The sequence below is a fragment of the Corvus hawaiiensis genome, chromosome 22 (genome assembly GCF_020740725.1).
Source record: "Corvus hawaiiensis isolate bCorHaw1 chromosome 22, bCorHaw1.pri.cur, whole genome shotgun sequence".
Lineage (NCBI taxonomy): Eukaryota > Metazoa > Chordata > Aves > Passeriformes > Corvidae > Corvus > Corvus hawaiiensis.
The window spans coordinates 8,248,488-8,274,055 of record NC_063234.1 but is presented as its reverse complement, the minus strand read 5'-3'; the positions used below and the strand labels follow the sequence as shown (position 1 = coordinate 8,274,055).

At 47.5% G+C, this 25,568-nt stretch overlaps 1 protein-coding gene across 16 annotated transcripts in view; it reads left to right on the top strand.

Moving 5' to 3' along the window:
• The window catches only part of EIF4G3 (eukaryotic translation initiation factor 4 gamma 3), a 141,768-nt gene extending 121,930 nt beyond the window's left edge, over positions 1-19,838 (top strand). For 15 of the 16 annotated variants that reach the window (XM_048326457.1, XM_048326451.1, XM_048326453.1 and 12 more), the window contains 12 exons: positions 876-969; positions 1,523-1,640; positions 2,951-3,174; positions 4,358-4,473; positions 6,508-6,680; positions 8,660-8,785; positions 9,764-9,845; positions 11,639-11,737; positions 12,605-12,751; positions 13,855-13,936; positions 15,320-15,466; positions 16,375-19,838. In XM_048326457.1, coding sequence (XP_048182414.1) covers positions 876-969; positions 1,523-1,640; positions 2,951-3,174; positions 4,358-4,473; positions 6,508-6,680; positions 8,660-8,785; positions 9,764-9,845; positions 11,639-11,737; positions 12,605-12,751; positions 13,855-13,936; positions 15,320-15,466; positions 16,375-16,556 — 1,590 coding nt within the window. In that variant the 3' untranslated portion in view covers positions 16,557-19,838. Of the gene's footprint in view, positions 1-875; positions 970-1,522; positions 1,641-2,950; positions 3,175-4,357; positions 4,474-6,507; positions 6,681-8,659; positions 8,786-9,763; positions 9,846-10,068; positions 10,232-11,638; positions 11,738-12,604; positions 12,752-13,854; positions 13,937-15,319; positions 15,467-16,374 lie in introns of those variants that run through there. The other variant, XM_048326464.1, reaches the window with a different exon arrangement.
• Positions 19,839-25,568: the final 5,730 nt, after the last annotated feature.

The following is a 25,568-nucleotide window of genomic DNA, read 5'->3' as shown; positions in this document are numbered from 1 at the left end:
TAAGCTTCAGAACAGCTCTGGGTTTTCTTGCCAAGGAAAAGTCTGGCCTTTGCATTAATCAGTGATTCCTAAATATTCCCTTGTCCCACTTAATGTCACTCACCCTGAATTTTTACACTCAGTGCCTGGATTCTTGGAGAGCTGTAAGGCAGGACCTGGACAGACTGCAGCCCTTCTGCAGATCCAATCAGTTTGTTCCTTCAGAAAGTCATAAAACAGTCTCCAAAACTTCATTAGCAGGAGAGGTTCAGCCTCCTCCTGCCTGGGCTTATGGCTCACCTGGGAAAAGCCCTTCTCCTCTGTTCCATACAAATGGAGCTGGTTCCACAGCAGCTGCTTTGGAAGGAGAGAGGAGCTCACCAGAGATCTGCGAGGTCACAGCCTCCTTGTCAATAAATTCTCCCACTGAACATTGTAAAATCAATGTTCTCTTCTTGCCAGACACCACTTCTTCCCTCCAAGTTCTGCGACCTGTTGTTGTCCTTTGCCCTCTGGATTGTTGGGTGCCCTGCAGATCCCCGCAAAGCCATGACTGGAGGGTTGATGGACAGTGGAGCTGTTCACATATCACAAACGGACTGAACATCTTTCAAGTACAGATACACTGAGCTTTTCCACCTTCCTGAGCTTCAAATTCCCAATAAAAAGAAGCTCCTGCTCGCTGTGAATGTCTCTCACTGGCATTTGGAAGAGGCTCTTCGTGATGCCCTTTGTTGTTTGTGTACTCTGTCTTGGGCCACGGTTTGGTCTTCCAGAAATATCTTAAAATGTATTTTGGTGTTCACAAGACTGGGATTGTTGCCAAAAAAATCTCCCATTTATTATTAAATGGTATGATTTGCCCTTGTAATGGTACATCCTGGTGTGTTTTACAGCCCACAATAGATGAGAAGATTCAGCTCGTGCCTAAAGCCCAGTTGGGCAGCTGGGGGAAGGGCAGCAGTGGTGGAGCCAAGGCAAGCGAGATGGGTAAGTCAGGAGGGACCCTCACCCTCGGCTTTGCTGCCAAAGAGCAGGTTTGGGTGGGTTCACAGAACGTTGGAACGTCCTCAGCCGGGAGGGACCCACAAGGATCATCCAGTCCAGCCCCTGGCCCTGCACAGACACCCCAACAACCCCACCCTGGGCACCCCTGGCAGCCTCGGGGCCGTGCCCATTCCCTGGGGAGCCTGGGCAGTGCCCAGCACCCTCTGGGGGAAGAACCTTTCCTGATATCCAATCTAAACCCCCCTGGCACAGCTCCAGCTGCTCCGTCAGTCCTGTCCTGGTCACAGAGCAGGGATCAGAGCTGCCCCTTGGGAGGAGCTGCAGCCCCCCAATGAGGGCTCCCCTCAGTCTCCTCTCCTCCCCTCTCTGTGTGACCTCCTGACAAGAAGGGTTGAAGTGGGGCAGGACCAGCCTTTTCCCTGCACTTCTCTCCCCATCGCTCTGAAACAGCTCTGGCTGAACTGCTCAGTGATGCCAAGGTAGCAGCAGCTCCTGACCTTGTCACTCTGCTCTGTGTTGTCTCCACGATCTCCAGACTCCTTGCGACCAAGTGCCACAAGTCTGAACAGATTTTCTGCCCTGCAGCCTCCAGTCTCCCCAGTATCTGCCTCATCTGCATCTTCAGAACTAGAATCTCGCAGGGCCTTAACGAGGTGAGTGTCACTCCGTTTCTCTTCCCTGCTGCACTTTGCACCCCCTGCTCTGGGTACCAGCACTCAGAAAGAAGAGAATTCCTTGCCTTTCCAGGAATTCCCCTCTGAGTTAGCTTCAAACACACCTGTATTTTATAATACCATAGGGGAGACAGGTGGAATTCATTTTTAAAGCCATTTTGATTAATGTTTTTACCCTTCAGCTAAGGGTAGTTGTGTTTAACAGATCAAAAACTCTTCAGATAAAAAGTAGTAATAAATAGGTTGGATTTAATAGCTGTGAATTCAGCCAGGTCAGTAGGTTTATTTATCCAGAAAAACACACCTAAAACCTGGCAGAAATGCAGCATAAAACAGTGTCTGACCCTTCCCAGCAGGTGTTACCTGCCCATGCTCCCTCATGCCACAAAATGCTGCAGAGCCTCTCTCTCACTCCAATTCCTTCAGGGCTGCAGCCACTCCAGCTTGGAGCATGAAACATGTATTAACCCTCAATAATTTATTAACTCTAGACATGGTTTATAAATGTACAGTTCATTTAAAAGGTCATTGGATCTTCCTTCCAGTGCACACGAGCTGCTGAAGTGTTTTCCTGGGTTGTTCCTCTAATGTTTTCCCTCCTATTTCAAGAAAAGCTTGGGCTTACCTGGAAATGACTCCATTTTGGTATTATTTTGCCCATCTTACTTGTTAACACAATAGTTAATAGGACAGATCATTGTCACCTGTTGCTGGAAGCGTTCACTGTTTGGGAGGTATTTTTCAATAAATGGGTAAAAAATACAACTCTCATGGGATCACAGAATGGTTTGGGTTGGAGAGACTTTAAAGATCACCCAGTCCCACCCCCCGTCATGGGCAGAGACACCTTCCACTATCCCAGGGTGCTCCAAGCCCCGTCCAACCCAGCCTTGGACACTTCCAGGGATGGGGCAGCCACAGCTTCTCTGGGCACCTTGTGCCAGGGCCTGCCCACCCTCACAGGGAAGAATTTCTTTGCCACATCTAATCTAAAGCTCTCACACCATTTCAAAGTGAAACAGAGTCCTTGTGTTATAAAATTCACAATTCCATGTATAAAATGGGTGCTGCAGAGCACTGCTTTCCCATGTGTTCTCTAGCAAGCATTGGCTCTGCCTGTCCACTCTGGGTATTTGTGTTTGCGCATCCCTGAAATTGAGTTCATTTTGGTTGTAGGTACAGCTGTAAGAAATGGAGTCAGCAATCCTGTGGGGTTTGGGGGTGGTTTTTTCCTGCAGTGAAGCCCTCAGGTACCTTCTCTAACCTCTGAGTGTGTTTGTGTTCGGCAGTCGCGGGAGCACAGGCAGGGAGAAGAACGACAAACCTCTGCCACCGTCCCTGTCCCGGCCTAACACCTTCCTCCGGGGCAGCAGCAGCAAGGAGCTGCTGCTGGACAACCAGGCCCAGGAGGAGCAGCGCAGGGAGATGCTGGAGACGGTGAAGCAGCTGACAGGAGGCATGGAGATGGACAGGAACAGCACTGAGGCCGAGAGGAACAAAGCCAAGGAATCTGGTAACGGCTCCTCTGTGCTTGGGGAATGTTGCTGAGTGTGTGGAAAGGCAGGAGGATCTGTCAGGAGCAGTCACACTGTCGGCTGCTGCAGCTGTGATGCACCTCCCAGAGCTGGGTAACAGCTGAGTCAGGCAGGCCTCGGCCTCATCCCTCTCCAGCTCCTCTAGGATCCAGCAGAGCTGAAAGGCTGCAGATGCCAGCACAACACCACCCCGTGGCATTGTCTTGCCTGTTTTGGCCTGTCACTGTCCCACTGGCTTCTGGGCACAAAGTCCCCCAAGTCAGTGTCAGTTCTTCAGGAATGCTTTTTCAGTGCCCAGTAAAGCCATATCTACCCTTTCCAAGCATTCCTCTGGGCCAGGGCAGGGATTTGGGTCTGGGACAGATGGTGCACAGCAGCTTTTTAGCACCATGTCGTTGCCAGCTCTCCTCCTGAGCTGGCCCTGGTGCAGCGGGACAGTGGCACCCACCAAGGTGACTCGACTGTCACCTTGTCAGTCCTGCAGCTCCTACTTTTCCCTCCTGCCAGCCTGGGCTGGTTTGTTAGTGGGAAAATGCGGACTCCCAGGGGTTGTTCCCTGTGGACAGAACCTATATAGTAAGGGCAGCGTTCAGCCCCTTCCCTGGGAAACATCTGGAAACTGCTGCAGTGAGGGAAACACCTTGACTGCCACAGCACAGCAGAGGCCTATCCTGAAGCTTTGGGACGTTGTAGACAATCCATGGGGACCAGAGTTTTGGGATGTGATCAGGAGATTGCCTTGGGCTGCTGCCCATTGCAGTCAGCGTATTTTAACTGCAACAGCTCCCATTTAATTATTTAATGGTTGTGGAGAGCTTTTAAGGTATTCGACCTGTGCCACTGCCAGCTGTGATCCTGCAAGGTCAAGTTACAGAGATACTGGGAGTTCCTATGGGGGAAAAGTAGCCAGGAAGGAATCATAGAATCCCAGAATGGTTTGAGTTGGAAGGAGCCTTAAACTCATCCAGTTCCAACCCCCTGCCATGGGCAGGGACACCTTCCACCTATCCCAGGTTGTTCCAAGCCCCATCAAAGAACTACCCTGTGCCTGAGGATGGGACAGGAGACACACCTGCTCTGGTGACTTCTGTTCTCAGAATGTCAGCTCTAAAATGCTGATTTTCCTTTTCCAAACATTTCTTTTTGCTGTATTTCCACCAGCCAAGCCAGAAGCTCCCCCAGTTCCAGTGCAAGAAAAGCCTTCGCTATCAGAAGAGGAAATAGAGAGAAAATGCAAATCTATCATTGATGAGTTCTTGCATATTAATGATTTTAAGGTAAGCAAGATGAAAACCTCTCTTAACAGAAAGCTCTGAGGGCATGGAGTGCTTTCTCTCCAGGATCTGTCTCTGTGAGCACCCAGCCCACACAGAGGCAGCAGAAGCAGCGGGGCCAGGCAGAATCCAGGCAGCAGCAGCAGCAGCAGCTCCATGAGCCGTTTCAGGACAGTTGTCTCCCAAGCTTGTTTTCTGCCCTGCTGGTCATAGGAAAAATAGCCCAGCCTGTGTGTTTTAAGTAGTAAGATGGATGTGTATCTGTCATGAATCACTGAGCAGCTCCATAATACCAGCAATTCTGGAAGCAGAAAAGCTAGTGGGAAAATAAACAGAGGTTTTCATTTAGTTATCAAAGCATGTGCTGTTCTGATCTGAAGGCAGATAAAGCAGTACTAAATATTGAACAAACCACTCCAGAGGATTTTTAATAAACATTGGAAATTACTGAGCAGTTGTCATCACTTCCTAGTTAAAAGGTTGAAATTTTGTTTCCCTTGTAAATGGGTTTTTTAGCTTGTCCAGGGAGTTTGCAAGAAGTGTTACATTGGCTATGAAGCTGATTCGTTTGATCTTTCACTGAAATAAATTTTAAAACCTGCCAAGTTTGAAATGGCAGCATTTGGGAGTTGCTGGTTTGGCACCCTAAAAGCAGAGTTGCTGCTTCCATTTCATTGGGCTTCCAATTAATGATTGGAAAGAGGAATAGTCTCATGATGGATTGTTTAGAGTTCACATCTAGTTATTGGGATAAATTATTAAATACTTGGTTTGGAGAGGAAAAACCGTGCTCTGATTGGCAGTGGGCTGGCCTGGGACCCAGGGGCTGGTGAGCCAAGGAGTCGCCGCTCCTTTTCCTTCTTGTGATGTACTCCAGAGGCTCCCCCTGGGTGCCTGCGATGAAGGGACCACTTCGATTCCCTGTTTGCAAATACAGCAGCATATTTCTGTGGCTGGCTGGAAATAGAGCTGAATTGCATTGGACAGGGCAGGGCTGATTAAAAGTATGGAATCAAGGCAGTTTGTTCGCATCAGGAATTACTTGCTACTGGGGAATTCTTGGTGCTCGTCAGGTGCAGTGAAGCTCTGACTAACTCTGCTTAAACTCATGTTCCTGCAGCCACCCGTGAGCGAGTTCCTGCTGTGTAGAGCAGAGGAATGGCCCTTTGCAGGTGTTTGGTCCTCAGAGTTTGACCTGACCGTGAACTCCAAACTGCTGAGCTATGACCCTGGTGACAGCAGGGTCGGCCAGCAGGGTTCCCTGTGTGTCCTGGGACACCGGGATCCTTCTGACGAGCTCCGACCCGAGCGCATGGGCTGGGACCACCGCGTTCCTGACCTGCAGAAAAAAGCAGCGCCTGAGGAAACACATCTGGGGCTGCCAGGTCTTGGTAACTCAAGGCATAAGCAGTCACAGAGCAGGTGCCTGTGGTCAGGAAGGCCACTGAGATCCATGGGCTGGACCCAGAAGGTCACTGGGAGGTCCTTGTTATGGCAGTGGAGATTTTTGATGTGGGACTTTGAGAGCTACTCTCAGAGTCTCTGAGTGTTTTCTTTGTTTAGGTTGCAAAATGCACCAGCCAGAAAGTAGGGGCTTTAGAAAGGGGAAATCTTCCTCCAAGTGCTCCCCAGCTATTTTCTGGTTCTTGATGGGCTGTGGGTTTGTAACACAGGCGTTTGTGGCAGGTCAGATGAGTAACAAATCTAACCTGATACCCTCTTTTTGACTTGGCTTGATGTTTGATGCAGTAATAGGTGTTTCAGTGGCATCCAGAAGACAATTCCTGCCGTTTCACTGAGCAGCCCTGGAATGTGATTGTGTATTTTAAAAGTTGTTACCTGAGTGGTATAAATTCCATTATTGCTATTACTGTTGTTTCTGTTACTATTACGTGGTGAGGTTCCACAGCCTAATTCAGCAGCCTCACTAAATACTCATTTTACCAAGAATCCCCAATGTCACAGTAGGAAATACTCTTGTGCCACGTTTTTGGCTACTTTTCAGTTCCGGGGTGACTGATATGTGTCGTTCCACAGGAGGCCATGCAGTGCGTGGAGGAGCTGAGTGCCCAGAACCTGCTGCCCGTGTTTGTGCGCGTGGGAGTGGAGTCAACGCTGGAGCGGAGTCAGATCACCAGAGATCACATGGGCCAGTTGTTACATCAGCTGGTGCAGTCGGGAAAGCTGAGCAAGCAGGATTTCTTCAAGGGGTTGGTATTCTGCACAGAGAATCCACAGATTCTTTTCCTCAGTGTTTCTTGCGAATGGATGCTGTGCTGCAGAGAAATGTTCTCCCACCTTTTTTTGGTATCCTGCCCTCTCCACACATTCTTTTGTAAGGACCATATCATCTGGGTGTATTTATAAGGACTATTATTACTGTAATATATCTTAAAGTGTTTCAGATGCTTTAGTGAACATAAATATGTTCATATTTATATCAGCTTTTATTTCAAAGTAGATCTGTAGGTGTCTGTTTAAATGTGTGTATTCAGATCCCTGTTCTGTGCTGCATTTCTCCCTGCTTGCCTTTTGCAAATCCCTGAATGTAATTGGAAGAGGAGGAAGTCAGAATCCTTCACACAACATTAGTACCTGGGAGCTCCTGTGCATCCACAGAGCCTCAGCCACTCTCCCACTAGGAAAAAGGCTTCACCCACCTGATGCCATCTCTCAGGACACCTCAGCCGGAGCGGCCGAATCCTCGAGGAGCTGAGGAGGAGAGCATGCAGCAGATGGGTTGGACCTGCCTCAAGAGACCTGAGTTTCAGCTGCTGGCTCATTTCAGCTCCCTGAGTTTTGTGTTCCCAGCCTGGTGTCCAGTCCTCAAACAATCCATGTTCCCAGGGAGGCCCCTGGTGGCACTCAGTCCTCGCCGGGGTGTAGAATAGGAGGAATAACAGGGGTAGCCACAAATGCAGCAGTGAAGGAGCAGATGAACTCTTTGGATCCTGAGTTCCTGAGGAGTTGGCTCTGTCTGGCTGCTTTAATTTGAATCCCTGTCATTGTGGTACCACCGACTGCTCTGACAGGAACTCCCTGCACCCATGTCTGTCCCTGAACTCCATTTAGCTCACACGAAAGGTTTAGGCAGCCTGAGCCCAAAACCGTATGGAACAGCTGAAAAAATCTACATAGATCCACAGGGAGAACACTTGTGTCCACACAGCACTGATGGTCAGAGGGACTCATTTGAGGTGATACATATCCAAAATGTATTGGGATTAAAGCTGTTCTGGAGTTTCCTGGCGTTTAGATAAGTGGATCTTGATGAAATATTGGGATCTGTGGTGTGAATGTGGCATAAACAACATGAAACAGCTCCTGAAGATGATGGAAAGGACAAGTGGTGTTCAGTGGGTGCTGAGGAGAACACCAGAAACCACCTCACTTACTGACACAGGAGAAATGACCGTGTAATGAGGGATCACAGGATGAGCACTGCTCCCAGCCCACATCTGGGAGATGCACAACAGGAAAACAATTTCTGGCAGAAAGGCTGGAGGAGCAGTGGGGGATGCAAAGAACAAAGCAAAGGAGGTGGTTTCTGGTTTGAAACACGAGAGAAAATGTGCATTTATAGTCACTAAACAGGACACTGGACTTTTCAAGGTTTTTGGGGGGAAACGAACCATGATAGAAACTGGCAGGAGAGCAGAAAAATTACCATCTGCCAGGCATGGGAAGTGAAGCCACCTGCAAGGATTTCATGGAAAGAAGAGTTTTGAGCCATTCTGGAAAGTGTGTCATTGGGGAGCAGTCCTGTAATTCCTGCTGCAGATAGAAACCCCCCTCTGCTGAACTGAGCTCTTACTTACAGACATTTCACTTGATGGTTTATATTTACAGACAAAAATGCTTTTTAGTTTTATAGGTGTTACTATTACCAAATGATTTGGTACTGGGATATAAGAGTTATTACAAATTGAGGTTTCCTCGATCTGTTTGTTGGATCTACAAAAGTTGGTGTCTTTTCCACATATTCTCCATGTTACTGCATGGAGAAATTCGGAAGTACCAAAAGCATAAAATGGCAATAGGGTCTTTGTTACTTTTGTAATTCTCCTCACTCCTCTCTCTCTTCACTCCTCTTTTATGTTACAAAACATTTTTAAAGTGCAGATTTCTTTGCAGGAAATATCTCCAATTAAATTTTCTTTAATACTTGATGTTTTTCCTTCTTCTAAAGCTTTTCCGAGACCTTGGAGCTGGCAGATGACATGGCCATAGATATACCCCATATCTGGTTGTACCTGGCTGAGTTGGTGACCCCCATGTTAAAAGAAGGAGGAATCTCTATGAGAGAACTTATACAGTAAGTGATGCTTTCTCAGCTGTGCCTGCAGGGTTTTCACAGCGTGGTTCCCACCAGTCGGTGAAGGATGAGAGTGCTGGAGGCTCAGCTCCCCGGGAGCCAGTGGGAAGCTTGATGCACATCCTTGGGGGCCGCACCGGTCTGAGAGCTCTGCTGGGACGGGAGCTTGGTGCTTACACCCTTGGAGAGGGGTTTTATCCATAAGTCTGCTGTTTGTTTCAGCTGAGCTTAAAAATACCCCAGTGCTGTAGAGTGGAGTCATTTGGGAGTGCTGGGAATTGGACCTGTAGCGAGTGAGGTATCGCAGAGGGGCCTATGTGGCTCAGAGTGGTAACTGAAGGAGGGCAGGGTTAGGTGGGATATTTGGAATAAATTCCTCCCTGTGAGGGCGGGGAGGCCCTGGCACAGGGTGCCCAGCGAAGCAATGGCTGCCCCTGGATCCCTGGCAGTGTCCAAGGCCAGGCTGGACACTGGGGCTCGGAGCAGCCTGGGACAGTGGGAGGTGTCCCTGCCCAAACTATGGGATTCGGTGTCTACCACCTGGGCATTTCCTTGAATGGGCACAAAACCTTGTCTGCAAGACTGGAAACCATTTCCCGGACCAGAATTCCTGTATTTTCTGTATGTCCTTACATATTTGGGGATTAACTGGAAGCCAGTGGAATGGTTCCTATTTCTATTACCAGTATATTAAGAAAATAACAGTATTTTCCCTCTACCCAAATACAGTATCCCACAAAAATTAGTGGATTTGACATTAAATATAACATACTTTTTGATGTAAAATTCAAGTCTTTGTAATTAGCCGTGTTGTGACAAGGTCACTGCATCACTAAATGTTTTATCAGCAGTGCTGGATTAATCAAATCCTTCCTCCCTGGCAGAAGTTAAAGGTGATTTCCTGCCTCAGTTTGCCCCTTGCTTTGCATTCCAAATACGAATTATAAAGAAAAAACACCTGGTTTTCTTTCATTCTAGAGAATTTAGCAAACCCTTGCTTCCTGTGGGAAGAGCCGGCGTCTTGCTTGCTGAAATCTTGCACCTTCTATGCAAACAAATGGTGAGTGCCCAGGTGCTCCTGTCCTCCAGAGGGAGGAGTGGATGCAGCGCTCGTGTTCATGCATGAAACCTACACCATTCCCACATGAAGACGTTTAGGGATGATCAGCCAGTCCAGATAACTTAGGAAACATGCCTCGCACCCCCAGTTTCCAACCAAGCCTTAAGAGGTTCCAAAAAGTTGAGTTAACTTTTTGTTTTCTCATCACTTTTCCCTTTTGCAGGTACCTTTGCACCTGGCTTCTCCCAGAAGCTAAGAGTGCTGAAATACTGCAAGAGGGACATGCTCAAGGGATTTCTGGGCTGACCAGAAGCAGCAAGTGCCGGGAATCTTGCGAGAGAGATGTTCTTGCAGACCGGAGAGGTTCTCAGGGTTCGGATAAGCTTCCGATGGCCTCAGACTGCTGGGTGCTTATCCAAACTAAACCTGCCGACTCTTGAGGTTCACCCAGCACTGGGGTAGTGACACCTCCTCACCCCGTGACTCCGAGAGCTCTCTTTCACACCTCACAGCTGTGTGTCCAACCAGTTTGGTGTCTTCCCTATAACTCATCTCCATTTTTGTCTTTTTTTTTCTTTTTTTTTTAATCCAGCTAAATCCTGCACTTTGGGTAGTGTCTATTTCCAACCCCGTAAAATCCCTCACTTGCCTTTTTATATTTTTTCAAGCATGCATTCAAGTAAGGTTGAATGTTCCAGGAGCATTTCAGTCTTAACAGTGCAAAGAGTGTCTTTTTATTTATTTATTTTAGTCTTGTGCTTGTTTGGACAATCAACTTCCATTTTTTTTTTTAACTATTCTGTGGAAGAAAAGCTGCTGTGCTCTGGGTGTGGAAGCACAGCCTTGGGTCTCTGTTTCTGCCACAGCTTTCTGATCCAGTCTCGTCCAGGCCAAGACTTGGACTCGGGTATTTCAGTGTAATATCAGCCATCTAATCCAGATCTTGATGGGTCAGAGCAGGAACTATGCACAGTTGGCTCTTAACAACCTGTATCGTAAACTGAAAATTGTAATCTGCTTTGTAAACTAAAAGTCAGGCTGCATTTCTCAGCTTGGCTTAGGCTACTCAGTGATCTCCTTGTGAGCAGGCGCTGTAAGGTGAAACTCTGGCAGAGCATTTGGGTGAAAAGAGCTGGTTGTGCTCAGCATTTTTATTCTTATCAGAACTGTGTGTGTCAGAACTGGGCCCTCTGAGGCAGGAGGTTCAAAGGTCAGTGTGACATTAGAGGCTGCAAAAGGCTGAACTGTCTGCGCTCAAAGGCACTGCTCTCAAGGTTTGCATAAACTCTAGGAATTGAGGAGAGAATTTGGGATTATGTGCCTGAATTTGAGTCTTGGTCTCTGTGCAGAAAACAGCCGTGTAAATAAGGAATTTTCTCAAAGGAGCAGTGTGCCAGAGCCTTACTGTCGAGGCAGGGGAGCGTGAGTCACGGAGTAAGTCAGGAGAAGGATCTGAGTCATCCGTGCCAGCTCTGTGTCAGGCCGTGGGAAACTGTCCTGTTCCACTGCTCCTGGGTAACCTCGGAGGTCGTTGCGAGCCCCCCGTGTCACTTCTGCCTTGTCCGTTCCCCATCACGAGGCGTTGCCCGCCTGACAAGATGTGCATACCCGGGGGGATTGCACATGTGGTTTCTCTTGCACGAGGTCTCCAGATGTTCTCACTCATTGCTGGGCGTTTGTTGGGTGGCTGAGCTGTCCATTATTCCTCCTGACACAGCTGCACCATTCCGGCCCCTGTGAGCTCCCGGGGTGTCGCTCAGCTCTTTAAACTGGACAAACTGCTTGTGTTTCAGAGCCATAAGAAAGTGGGAGCCTTGTGGAGGGAGTCTGGCCTCAGTTGGAAGGACTACTTGCCCGAAGGGGAGGATGTACATACCTTTCTCATGGAACAAGTGAGTTCAGATCATTGGCTCGATCATCCCGTTTGTTCATCCTCTTCCATCCCATTCTTACGTGCAGTTGGAATATGGGGTGAAGTGTCTCGAGTTGGGGTAGATGATTTCAGCACCACCTTTTGAAGCACAGGGAGGACAAGCCTGTCCCCACTGCTCCCAGACACACATCTCAGGTCTCCTGACTTCCTCTAGGAGACCTGTTTCTCCATCTGGGAAAAAAATTTCAAGAATGAGTTTTGGAGCAAGGACAGATAATCTGCAGAAGGGCCACAATAAATGGTAGCAGTTATTCACTCATCCCACCTTGGACTATGATCCTGGAGGGGGCCAGGAACTGATGGAGGCACCTCACCTCTTACTGGTGCTGCTCCTCAGGAAGACACTGTCTCCATTCAGAGCTTCGAGTGATCTGCTGCCCTGTTCCGGCACTTTGGAAGTGCTGCAGGAAATGAAATTGTTACCATGGCCTGGGCCTCACTGAGGGGACTGCAGCCCCTCTTGTCACAGTTTTCAAGGAATTGGGGCACTGGCTGCAATTCCTTTGAGCCAGTGCCAGCTCTGGTCATTGCATTCCAGCCCCTATAGCTCCAGCTGGGCAACACACGCTTGATTTTTTGCTCTGCTGTGCAGGGCTGGAGCTGCCTGAGGTACCTCGTTGTCTTTGCTGGATAATGTAGTTCCCATGTGTTGGTAAAATGCTTCCTAACCTTTGGAACAGGGAAAGTTTATATTGCTGTAATGATAACTGAGCAGCTGGAAGATGCCAGGAAGCAGAATTAAATATAGTTTCCTCCTTCAATCTGGTGTAATTCAGCCTAGGGAAGTGCGTTTCACTAATTCTCATCATCACATGTGGTGTTGCAGAAGTTGGAGTTCGCGGAGTCCAACTGTTCCAGTTCCTCAGAAGCACTTTCAGAGAAAGAACTCTCTGCGGAAGAGCTGAACAAGCAGCTGGAAAAACTCATTGTTGAGGACAAGGCGAATGATGAACAAATCTTTGATTGGGTAGAGGTACAAAGAGATTTTCACCCTCCCTGCAGACTGTTTAACTGCTTTTGTTAATGTGTTCTGGTCTGAACATCTCGGGGTTTAGGACACTGCAAGGATTTGGTCTGTACAATCAACACTTCCAAATAATTAAGATCTAAAATATTATCAGTTATTTAAGAGTCAGCTTTAGGAAGGAAGAATTTTAGCCATATTAACTGTGTAACTGCCTTTTAAATACTGTAGACTTTCTGACACTGAATATCCTACTTCTGCCACTTAGTACATTCTAGATGTACACTGCGACATCGTTTCTTCACAAAATAGGGAAGAGAACCTTCTCACTACTTTTTTCCAACATGACCTCTGCAAATTTCCCCCTGTAAAAACATCCTGGGCAGTCACTGAGAGCACCTTTTCCCAGTGCCTGCCCAGTGCGCTGGAAGAGAAAGAAAAAAAGGAGGAAAAAGCCTGTCAACCCACTGGTCTTTGCTCTCTGTCTGTGGCTGCATTCTTTAACCCAGATGTTTAGTGTCCAAAATTATACCCAGCCTGATGCATTTACATCTGTGCTTACACTAAATCTTGGTCAGCTTCAGTTCAGTTATTTCTGTGACAGAGCAATGTGTTAGAAATGTCATTTTTCCACTGCTGTTAGAGGAGTCGAGAGTGGAACGATAGCAGCACTGAAGATCTGGGATCACCCACAGGCTCTTTGGAGCCTTGGACAAGTTCCACAGCCATTCCCTGAATTTCTTTTGCAAAGCAAACAATCTCCACCCAAGGAACACGCCATAAAGTTTGTTGGAAAAGCCTGAAACTCTTTGAAACTGTGTAAGGGCATTGCAGGAGCCTGGCACGGTTGGTTTGGTTCTGCAGACAAACGGCTCCTTGTGGGAGGCATTCAATGGCACATGGATCCCATGGGAACTGGTGTTGCCTGTTGACATCCCTGAGGGAGTTTCAAGGAATGAGTGGGGAAGCCGAGGGTTTACAGGGGTGAGCTGGGTTTGTGCTGCAGCAGCAGCTGAGCCTGGACGTGCTGCCGGATTCAGTGCTGGAGTTTGGAAGCAGTCGCGCTCCTGCAGCGCTGTGTTTTTAACTGGCCCATTTACTCTTGATTCCAGGCTAATCTAGATGAAAGCCAGATGAGTTCACCTACATTCCTTAGAGCTTTAATGACATCAGTTTGTAAAGCAGCTATTATAGGTGAGTAACTTGCAGTGTAAACACCACACAAACCAAACCTGCAAAGAATTATTTGGTGTTTTTCAGGTTTATATCACATTTCCCTGCCCAAGGCTGTGTTTTATCACACACTAAGGCTACTCCATCATTTGGGATTGTGCCCGAGAGCAGGGTGTCCCTTCCCCATGTGACAGCCAGGTGCTTTGCCGAGTGTGGTGTTCCCGAGGTGACCCTGGTGTGTCCCAGTGACCTTGTGTGAGCGGGGGTTTCAGACAGCGCTGGGTAATGCCAGCTTGCTCGTCGATTTTCTTGACAAAGGTGGAAATGACTTGAGATCATCATTAAGGCAGTTAACATTTCCACTCCTGTGTCAGCAAAGATGCGTGGGCACCCCAGCAGTGGCAGCGTGGGCTGTGGGAAGAAGCCAGTCTGGGGCTCAGGCTTGTAAGAGTTTTATATCTGAAGTTTCAGTTTCATAAGGATGGTTTATGTGGATTGCTTGCCTGTACAGCTGTTGGCTGGAAACACAGGAAAGGGAGGGCTCCCAAGTCGGACACGTGAGCCTTGGAGCCTCAGGGGAGTTGAGTAAAGCACTGAAGCCAGAAACATCTGCTTACTTCACTTGGTTTTCTTTTAACTTTACTGTTGGCATCTGGCAAAGCAAAAAGTGGTGCTTGTAAAGGGTCTGGTTCTGCTCTGAGCTGTGATTTGGGGGAGAGAATGGGCTGGATTCCACCGCAGGAGGGAGGGGAGGGACAGCCCAGCTCCTTCCTCTCTCTGGGAACAGAACCTTGCTCGTGCCACCTAGTGTTAACAGAGACATGACACAGAATTTCATTTACAATGTTTAAGGGTTCCCTGTTGTCAGGAAAGTCATCCTCTGGTGTAAATTTTGACCTTGCCTTTAACTGAGTCTTTTTCTTTTGTTTTCAAAATATTGCTTAATTGGGTTGTGTGATGTACTTGAAAGCTGCTGAATAATTTATCCATGTGGCTGAAGGACTTCTAATGCATATTTTTTATATATTCCTATTTCCTATGTCATGTGCAACTTAAAATTCTGTTTCTGCCCTGGTATTTAAAAAAAAAAAAAGAATTTTCTAAAAACCTTCTAAACGCAATTGCCTGTGGAGACACGATTTGCACTGCAAGGTAAAGTTGTGCTGCTTCTGTGTGTTTTAGAGCTGGGGTCACTGCAGACACTGGTTGAATTTGGGGAACTGTAAGGACCAAGACTTCCAGAAGTAGCCATTAACCAAAAATAGTTCCTGTTGTTTCTCATCCTCCTTTTCTCTCCACTCTGATCTGTGTTTGTGATTGTTATTTGCATAAATAAAGGCAGTCAAAAACCTGTCCCTGTTGCCATGTGCCAAAGCTGACCCTGCTTTCTCCTCTTCCCCTCAGCGGACTCTTCCAGCTTCCGAGTGGACACTGCTGTTATCAAACAGAGAGTGCCCATCCTACTCAAGTACCTGGACTCAGACACAGAGAAGGAACTGCAAGCACTTTATGCACTACAAGCATCAATAGTAAAACTTGATCAACCTCCTAGTAAGTGTTGCCTTTGTGCTGGGATTCCCGCAGAAGGGAAGGGGGATTCTGGGGGAGACTGGGAGAGGATGTGCTTTTCCTTACCTTTGTAGGTAGCAGGTGAGAGAAGCCGGTGTGTGGTGGGTTCAGCTTGTCCAAATTCCAGCTTTTTAGAGCAGCTCAGGTACCCAAATGCTTGGCCAGAGGCCGACTCTTCTTTTGGTTGCTCCTGTGAGCAGGCACACAGAAGGAAGGACAAATGTCTGTTGATAAAAAGAGAGGAAAAAAAGAGCAGTAAAAAATAATCTGTTGAGTTTGCAGTACCTGGGCATGTGAGAGCATGGGTATTATTATTATTGCATTGCTACTCCACAGATGTCTGTGGGCTTGGAGGGAGTAAAATGAGTTAGTCAACTGATGATTTTTGTCCCAAAGATGCTACAGAAAACTCTTGTGGGACAAGAGGCAAAGGAATAGCTAAAGAAACAGGGATTCCCAGGGAATCTGCAGCACAAAATCCAAAAGTGCCTCAAAACACCCAGCACTATCGTCCTTAGTGCCCTTTATGGCATTAGTTGGGCATTATCCCTCCTGCTGAGCCACAAAAATCCGGGGTTTGAGGGAATCCAGATGTGTGGTCCAGAGGAGATGGGCTGCTGCGGGTTCTGCTTGCCAGCCAATCTCTAGATAACGTATTCCCACAGCTGCTTTCCCAGCTTTCCCTCTTCTCTGACAGTGTCAAAGGGGCTGGTTTTCCCCCTCACCTGAGTGTGAGCAGCCAGGAAGCAATAACTGAGTAAGAGCCCTTTATTTTCCTTGTCTCTCCATCTCCTGTGCCAAGAGGTCGCATTAATCCCCTTATCTGCAGGCGTGTCTCTGGCCACAGCCACAGCTGACAGATGTTCCCTCCTGTTATTCCATTACTGCAGATTTGTTGCGGATGTTTTTTGATTGCCTGTATGACGAGGAGGTCATTTCAGAGGATGCCTTCTACAAGTGGGAAAGCAGCAAGGACCCAGCGGAGCAGAACGGGAAAGGAGTAGCGCTAAAATCTGTCACGGCGTTCTTCACGTGGCTACGGGAGGCCGAAGAGGAGTCAGAGGATAATTAAAACTTAAAATACAGATTACAAACAAACAAACAAAAAAGAAACAATTTAAGTATTTTTTTAAAAAGTTTCATGTCTTCGCCAATCACAGTGCAGCAAGGCCAGTTCTCTCTCGCAGACCCCCCTTGCCCCACACACGCACGAGTGGGAGAGGTAAAACCCGATAAACACCGAGGTGATCATGGAGGCAAAAAGGTACTTGAAAAAAACCCACAAAAGTAAACTTCAAACCTGAGGGCGGGAGCACTAAACCAAAATACCTGTATTATTTATAGAAAATATTCTCTGTTTTAATCTTTTTCTTTTCTTTTTAAACAAGGACTCATACTTAGGAAAACACACAGCAAAACAAATCTGTTTAGCAAGAACAAAAACAAGTTGAAAACTTTTAATTTATTATTTTAAGGACTGCAAATGCCAGTGTAATTTTTAAATTTGCAGTTTCTGTAAACAAATTGTATAATAGAACAAAAGCAGAGAAATAAATTTCCCTCCCCTTCATAAGCACCTCAGTTTTGTTTCAAAGCATGATAAATAGACAAAACTTTGAAGGGGGTTGGGGTGAGCTAGATGAGGACAAGATAATTTTTTTTTATTGTCATCAGATTTTTCTGCCTGCCTCTCAGCTTGCTTCTGAAATTTAAAAAGAAAATAGTAATCAAACCATACGTAACCTTGGATCAGAAGGAAATGCATTTGAGAAAACCGCTGCGGACCAGAGTGCTCCGAAAATAACTCATTGAAAACCGTGCTACCCCGGGGAAAAAAGTACTAGTGATACTTTGAGAACCTTTAGAGCAACTTTAAGGCTTGTAAATACATAGAACAAATATTTAAAAAAAAAAAAAAAAAGAAAAAAAGAAATTGACTCAATACTATTCTTTTCACTTTCAAAATATAAAGAACAAAATAAAGACAAACATTGCAAGTTTAAAAGAAAGTAAAACGACTTCTCCTTTGACAGCTGCTGAATGTGTGCACCATCCTGAGCGGTGCTGGCTTTCTTGGTGTGCCGTAGGTCCTCGGGCCCAAATTGTGTACATATAGTGTGTGTCTGTATGTGTGACTACCAAAAATGAAGGGTGAAAGCAATTGTTGTTTTAAAAAAAAAAGGAAAAAAGGGGTTGCTGTTGTGCTGAGAGAACTCCCTGGCCAGGGAGCAGCCGGTGGCTGCGGGGCCACGTAGGTGCGGTTGGTTCCTGAGGCTGGGACGTGACCTCGGGGCAGACGGTGCCCGATCCCAGCTGGGTTTCTCCAGCCATGTGGCAGCCGTGTCTCTCGTGCGACTTGGATCAGTGGCGTCATCCCGGTGACCCTGGGAGCTCCAGAGATCGCAGCAGTGTGAGCCGAGATCCGACAGCCGTGCGCCCGTGGCCGCCGCCCTTCGCCCGCTGTGCCTGCGCAGCCAGACAGGGGAACCCAGCGCCAGGGAACGGGTGGAGGAGCGACGGGTGCTCGCCCGGCCCAGCCCACCCAGGTCCACGTCCACGGTGCCAGCACGGCCGGGGACAGAACCACAGCCATGGGAGCCCTTTCCCGTGTGCCCAGCGGGACCCAGGCCCCAGTGCTGCTCCAAACCGAGCTGCTGCTGAGGACGGGAAGGCCCTCATGCGTCTCTCTGCAGCCACCAAAGATGACCTGCTGGCTCTCATTGTGAGAAGCACCTGCCATCAAGGACTCTGCAAAGCTGGGGAAGCCCTGAAATGTGGTTTGTGAACTGTGGGCCATGGACCGTGAGTAACCCGTGGAGCATTTGTTGGGGGTCTCTGCAGCACTGGCTGCTCACATGATGCTTTTTCTCTCCAGCTGCTAAATCACTTCTTTTAAAAAAAAAAAAAAATACAAAACACCCCAACAACAACAAAAAAAAACAAAGAAGGGAAGAAAGGCTACAAATACATTAAATACTTTTCTAGTCTTACTTTTACATGTAAACAATTGCTGTACTTGCCTAAGGATGTGATTTGATCACCACGGGGAAGGGAGGAGGTGCCTGGCTGTGGCCAGAGGGGAGATGTCCATGAGACACTTTCCCTGTTAATGTGTTCCACGCCATGAATCTGAGCTAGAGAATCCATGGCCTAAAACACTAGAGCATTGTTTGGTTATTTTTTTTTTAGTAACAATAAAACACTTTTCTCTGATGTTTTGTTAAAAAAAAAGGAAAAAAAGAAAAAATATTCTCACCGTTAATGTATGTTCATGTATCTGCGTGTACCACATCCAGTGATGCCTCGGCCTCGCCGTTGGGCCCAGAGGTTTGGATGGGCTCTCAAGGTCTCCAAAAGGTCTCTCCCCACGGAACCCCCACCCACCAGGGCTCCAGCAGTGTCTGTTAAACCTCTGCAGAAGGTCGTGTGGGTGCTCTTCTTCCAAAAGGCTTTTTTTGAGTGGAACATGGTGGTTTGTAGTCGTTAAATAGTTCAATTAAATGGATGCAAGTTTGTATGTAAATAAGGGTAAATATTTGCCAAATCAGTGTGGGCAAATGATGGAATTCCTCTCAGGGTGGGCAGTGTCAGAGGCCGCAGGGAACATGAGTGTGCAACAGCAGAGCTGTGCAAGGAGTGATTCCTCTGATGCCTTGGATCAGAAAGGATGAACTTGCTGTAGAGCCTTTTAACAGCCCTGTGAATCCAGTGTGTCAGGGCTGGGAAATCTGTCTGGGGAGCTTAAACCTTCTGGCTGAAAGAGTTGGAAAACCACTGGCTGAGGGAATGGGAATGGCCGGCAGGTGGGTAGAGGTGAGGTGAGAAAGTCTTTCCCCCTTTTGTTAGAGCCTTTTATGTTAGATATTCGAGGGGGTGAGAACTTGCCCTATTAGTGTCCTGCAGAGGCCAGGAAGGGACTTCTCAGAGATTTTCAGGAGGGGTTTTTCAGAATTGTCCAAAGTTGGGTTTGCAGCATAGCAAGTTTTGGCTGCTCTGAAGTTAAATCAGTTCAGCTGCACTCTGGATGCTGTGAGCAGTTTATGCACAAGGCCTTGACGTCTCCAGCTGTGGGTGTGTCACCTGAAGTTACAGCTTCCCAACAATCACTGCAAGGAGCAGGACTCCTGACTCCTTCCTCTGCTCCTCTTGTGTTCTTTGCCATGTACTTACTGCCCCCAGTTGCTTTCCAGTTTCCTTGTAGATCAGCACAGATTTGCAAGTGGTTGTGGCTCCTCAGGATGCGGCTCATGAAAGATCTTTGTAACCACTTTCCTGTGACGGTGTTAAAATACAGTACTGTAAGATACATGAAATAGAAAAGGGAATTTTTAATTAAAACAGGTTCCCATGGGAATGTGGTTTGCAGGAGCTTCATTTTGTGTAAGTGAGGAGAGATGAGCTGTGGTCACTGACCTAAGGTTACAGGAAAGCCTCAGCAGGGAGGGCAGCAGGTTTACACCAAGAATACTGCAGATTATGCTGAGGTTTTGTCTCCTAGCCTTGATCCTGTTTAAAAACATCTTGTGTGCAGGCTCCTGACCATGGCAGCAGGGAGTTAATGCAGCTCAGGGGGAAGAGTGGCATTAGAATCATTTCCACTGCTGGGAGCCCTTCTTTTCCTAAGGCTGGGGCACTGTTGGAAGCACAGGCAAGGAGCAGATGCATTGCTTACATCCCTCTTTATTACTGAGAATGTCTCCAAACCTGAAGCCACCAAACAGCTCATTTTCAGGCCAGGTGTCTGCCTAAGGCTGGTTTCTTTCTAGGAAAGTGTTTTCAGAAAGGGAACAGCCATTTCTGGGAATGAAGTCAGAAAATGCACTGATCCCAGATGCTGCGCTCTCTCTGCTTGTGTCAACATGTTCAGGTTTCAGCTAATTTTCTGAAAAAGCCTCAGGTCCAGGAGCAGATCTCAGTGTGCGGAAAAGTCTTTTCATAGAATCCTAGAATATGCTGAGTTGGAAGGGACCCATCAGGATCATGGAGTCCAGCTCCTGGGGGTTTTTTTGCCTGGGATCAGCCCTAGCTGGTGCAGGACATGGTAACCCACATGGCAGGAGAGGCTCAGGAGAAGGGATTCCTCTGCAGGGATGGGTTTTAGTGTGCACAAGGCAGGTTTAAACCAGTAGTAGCTTACACCGGTTGTTGCTGCGACCCACAGAGCTTTTGTTCCAACAAAAAGATTGTTTTTACTGATAAAGGAAAAACAGAGTCTCTAAAAAGTCCCCTTAACTTGCTGAGCATCCTGAAAACATTTAAAGCCAACTGCAGATGTTGCCATCTTGTTGCCAGAGGGTGGCTGTGATTGTTCTTGCTGCATTTGGTTCCATGATGAGTTGTTTGTAGACACCCTGAAGCTGGTTGCCTTGTCAGAAGTGTCCTGTGCAGAGCACAGAAACTGTTATCCAGGTCTGCATGCTTGGTTTCTTTCACAGATGCTAGAGAGTTTAACTTTGGGGCAGGAAGCTCAAAATCAGACCTTCCCACAATGCTTTTGTGCCCTTATATCCAACACCCCTGGCCCTGAGGCAGTGAACCACCTGTAGGAGAGCTGGCTGCTGGCTGCCAGTCAGACGTGAGGGTGAGATGCTGCATGGTTGGAGTTGGGCCAGGAATGCTGGGCTCTACCTGGGGTGAATCCATCAGGAGGTGTTCGGGCTGGCAAGTGCTCCGAGCTCCCACTTCTGCCAGTCAAGGCTGGGAACTGGAACTTGACCTTCCTGCTCTTTGGAAGGTATTGGCCTGGAAGCTGCCAACTGGGCAGTATCTGCAGCCGAGCAGTGTCAGCAGGAGCCACTGGCTTTTCATGAGGTGCCAACCCTGAGGTTTGCACAAGGCCCTGCACGCTGACAGAAACTCCAGGTTTGCTGTGCCTGGGGCCACGTTCAACTTGCAACAACCATAGGGTGGAGCCTGGGGACCAGGAGACTTCAGCCCAGAGGATCCTGCTTGGCTTTCTTTGGATAGACAACCCGCAAGGAGCCGTTGGAGGAAAACCAGTGGTGGGCAAAGAACAGCAGCAAGAGATTGATTAACTCAGCTTCCAGCAGCGTGACTAAATCCCAATATCCAAGGGAACCTCAAGTTGTCTATGCTTGCATTTTTCAAGGGGCTCCATTTGCCACCTTTGGTTAAGCATCGTGGATCTGTCATTTGTGAAATAACTCCTGCTTCTTTAAATGCTGCTGTAGGGATGCTGACTGTGGAAAGCTTTGTCATGTGGCACCAGCTTCTCTTTCTCATTTCCAGCTGCTAAATTGTGCTGGAACAGCAACAGGAATAAAACCAGCTCCCACTCCATTCAGTCCTTTCCATAGGGGAATTTGTCCAAGTTGCTAGCCCAGCTGCAGGGATGGATATGCTGGGGTTGCAGATGGAAAGAGGGGAGTGGGCATGGGGAAGGCAATAGATGCTGTTGGTTGGGAAATCTCTGTGTTACTGAATGAGGGGAGGGAGCAGTGAAGCTCTTGGCTGTCCTGTTGCAGCCCCCTGCAAGGATTAATGGCAGATGTTATCATAAAGCAGAGTTTTACTGAGCTCCCAGGGTACAAAGCATTAGTGAGTGTGGAGCAGAGCCCTGTTAGAAGTGGTTTATCAGAGCATTTTGGAGAACAGCTGGAAAGGAGCTGCAAAGATCATCTTGGCAGATGCAGCTGGTACGTTCAGGTCTCACCCATGAAGGGAAATGGGTCATTTCAGCATTGCAGGGTGAGCTGTTCCGGGATGACACCTGGTGCGAATGCTCTGTGACATTACATATGGCATGAAGTGAATAATCCGTTGGTCCCGGCGACTTCCCGCTCCTGTGTGAGTGCAGGGCATCACTCCTGTGAAGGGAGGGGCACTCGGCACCACCACTGCACGAATTCACGGAGATGGACTCAGCTCGCACCTCTGTCCCGCCCGGGGTGTTCTCATACACCAGGATCATAAACACAGGGAATTTCACTCATCTCCACAAAATAGGAGTTGAGTGTTTTATCCCTTCTCCAAGGAAATGCATCTGATTCTCCAGGCCTCCTCCAGCATCACAAAGGTGGATGTTCTGAGCAGGAGCCTGAGCTGCAGCTGAGACATCTTGAAGAAAAGCCAGTTGACAAGATTTTCCACAGAGCAACGAGTAAGCCAGCTCTAGAGCTGACCGTACACTTCCAGCAAGAGCCGTCGCCAGAAAAGCTTTAAATTCCTGTTCAACTGTCTTCTGAGCAAGGCTCACAGGCATGGCACTGCTCTCGTATGGCACAGAGGCTGGAGTCCAGCCAGGCTGCTGATGGCAGGGGTGGGCAGTGCACGTGTGGCAGCCAAAAATGAGCTTTTGTGGCTGCAGAACCATCCCAGCCGGGAGGTCTGGCAGCATGTTATTACCTGCCCAGGTGAGGGGAGCGGCCCCTGCGTGTGCTCACCAGTTTTCATCTGAAACACTGGCTCAGAGTTAAGGAAATTCTCACTGCCAGATCTCTTAACTGTGGGGATATGTGGCTTAGGGAGAGCTGTCCCTGTGTGCAGTGTTGAGTTGGTGGTCTTCAGCTGCTCCTTGCTTAGAGGAGGTGTCACTTCGTGTGCCTGCTTTGGGTAAAATAAGTCATTACTGTAATGCCAAAAGTGGTGTAGAAAAAGAATCACAACTTCCAGCCCCTGGTCCTCCAGTGATGGCAGCACCCGCTCCGTCAGCACTTGGGATCTATTTCAAATTAGGGCGTTTCTAGAAAACCAGCAGCCTGTGGAAGCTGCTCAGTCCATGACATTTTCCTGCTCTAAATTCTTGTTGGCTTCAGTGGTGTTTCTATTCTACACTTGCTCCAGAATGAAACAAACTTTGGTGTATTTAACTGTATTTTTATTCACTTGCTAGATCTGATGTAAAAATGGGTCGTTGGGTTTGAAAATACATAGAGGAACGGGATACCCCTTGGAAAGGGGGAAATGTTTGAGAAGATAAAGGTAAGAAGGTAAAGCCTTAAGGGTAGGTGTGAGAGGGGCAGCAAGGGAGATCATCTGGGAGATGGTGTAGAGTGACACTGGGAAAAGTATGGAGAACAAATTATTAGGAAGCTGATAAGGAATAAAGAGATCAAAAGTGGTATCTGGAAAGCCATGAAGAGGCAGGGAATATGCATTTTTGGGTTGAAAGCAGAAAATTAGTGACTTTTGCATAGAATTAGAGGAGCTACAGGGATGACAGTAAGACCGTGCAGCTGAAAAAAAGTAAGGATGAACTGGAAGAGAATTGTGAGTTGTTCTGGTGATCATTAGAGATGTCTTTGGTGAAGTGAATCAGCAACAAAGTGGAAAATTGCAGTTAAAGGACTAAAAGTCCCTATTTCTACAGGACATGCAAAAGGGAAAAAAATCCCTTAATAAGTAAAGTATAAGTAAGAATTTAAAAAGCAGCTCAGGCATAAAGATAAGAATTATGTGTGGGTCTTCAGGAAGGGCAGCACCACCATGTAACAGCTCCTCGTGTAATCCTTATTTTGCTGTGGGCAAAAAAGCCTCTGCAAGTTTGTGTGTGGCTCAACAAGTGAGAGACCCACATGAATCAGATGTTTGGATCAGTGATGGTTGTGGGATTGTTGTGCTTGGCATCACTCGCTGTGCAGATACTCAGGGTCAAGCCGAAGAGAGCAGCAACCATCCCCTCATGGCTGGGCATACAACCCCCTTGCATACATATTCAGGGATAATGAGATCTAAAGGTAAAGGCTTTCTCAGGGAATATTGGATTATGTATATATATAATATTAGATTTGTTCTTCAAAGCACAAGAAGCTGAAGAAGCAACAGCAGAACATGGAGTTTTAGGGACGAAAGAGCAGAGCTTCCCAATCTGGTGGTGATTAGGGATGGGATGGGATGCGATGGGATGGGATGGGATGGGATGGGATGGGATGGGATGGGATGGGATGGGATGGGATGGAAAAAAGGCTCAAATTCTCCCTGAGCCAGGCGGACTGTAGGTCAGAAGGGGATAAAAGGCTTCCTAAAATAAATGTAAAAGCTGAGGTAAAGGTGGAAAAGCAAAAAATCACCAAAAACTTGGGGTGACAACACCAGAGGCAAGGCCTGAATGTATTCAGAGCTGAAGTTTGGAGCTGCAGGTCAATGCTGAAACAGCATTTGGGAACAAAGATGCAGCAGGATTGAGAATGTATCAGCAGAAGGTGATTTCAGCAGGTGCACAGTTTGACAGAGGTAGTAAAAAAAGGTAATCATGTGGTTTGTACTGTATGTGGCAGGGAGATGCTAAGCCTCACAAAAGGGTGCTTACGAAATTCAGAAATGTTCACTTTAAATAAAAAATGTGGCAAAGTGGAGAAAGTATGAGTTGGTGTAGGGTAAGAAAGTCAACAAAATAACCCCTGGAATGGAGTTTCTGTGGGCAGATTTAAAACATTACTCAAAACAGTATTTAAACCAGAAACACAACAGGTTCCATGTTTCTAGGAGAAGAAGAACACATGGCATTGCTCTGGACACTGGGTGGAAATGGTAAAACCCTCGACCAGTAAATTCTACAGTGACTCCTTGGGAACAAAAGCAACATGTCTGGATGATCTGCAAGCAGCACAGCCAAAGCCCAAAGCTTGTGGGGAGGCTCAGGAAAGCTCTAAGGGACAGTAAGGTGTAATCAAATTGAATGATTTTCAGGGAAAAAACCAGTTGGAATCTTACTAGTGCATGGCACCTGGGAGGGCAGGAAAGGTATTGAAAAGGCTTAGTACTTACTAAAAGTGCTTAGTACTTACTAAAAGTATTTAATAAGTGTTTAATACTTATTAGAAGTATTTCTGACAATGATAGTGCTCGACACCATCACAAATAACTCTGGCAGCAGCTCCCTGCTGCAGTCTGATTCCCTGGCCATGGATTTCCCTGTTCCTTCCTCCTGTGTTGGCTCAGAGGTTCCCACAGCTTCATTCCTGTCACTGTCACACACAATGTGTGTCACAGTGGGAACAGGAAGAGGGACACAAATGACACAAACCTGCCCAAAAAGTGGAGCAGAGGAGACAGAGCAGTGGGTTGTGATCCTGCAGTGTGGCTGCAAGGAATGTGCAGGGCCTGCTGTTCCCCTCTGGGATGG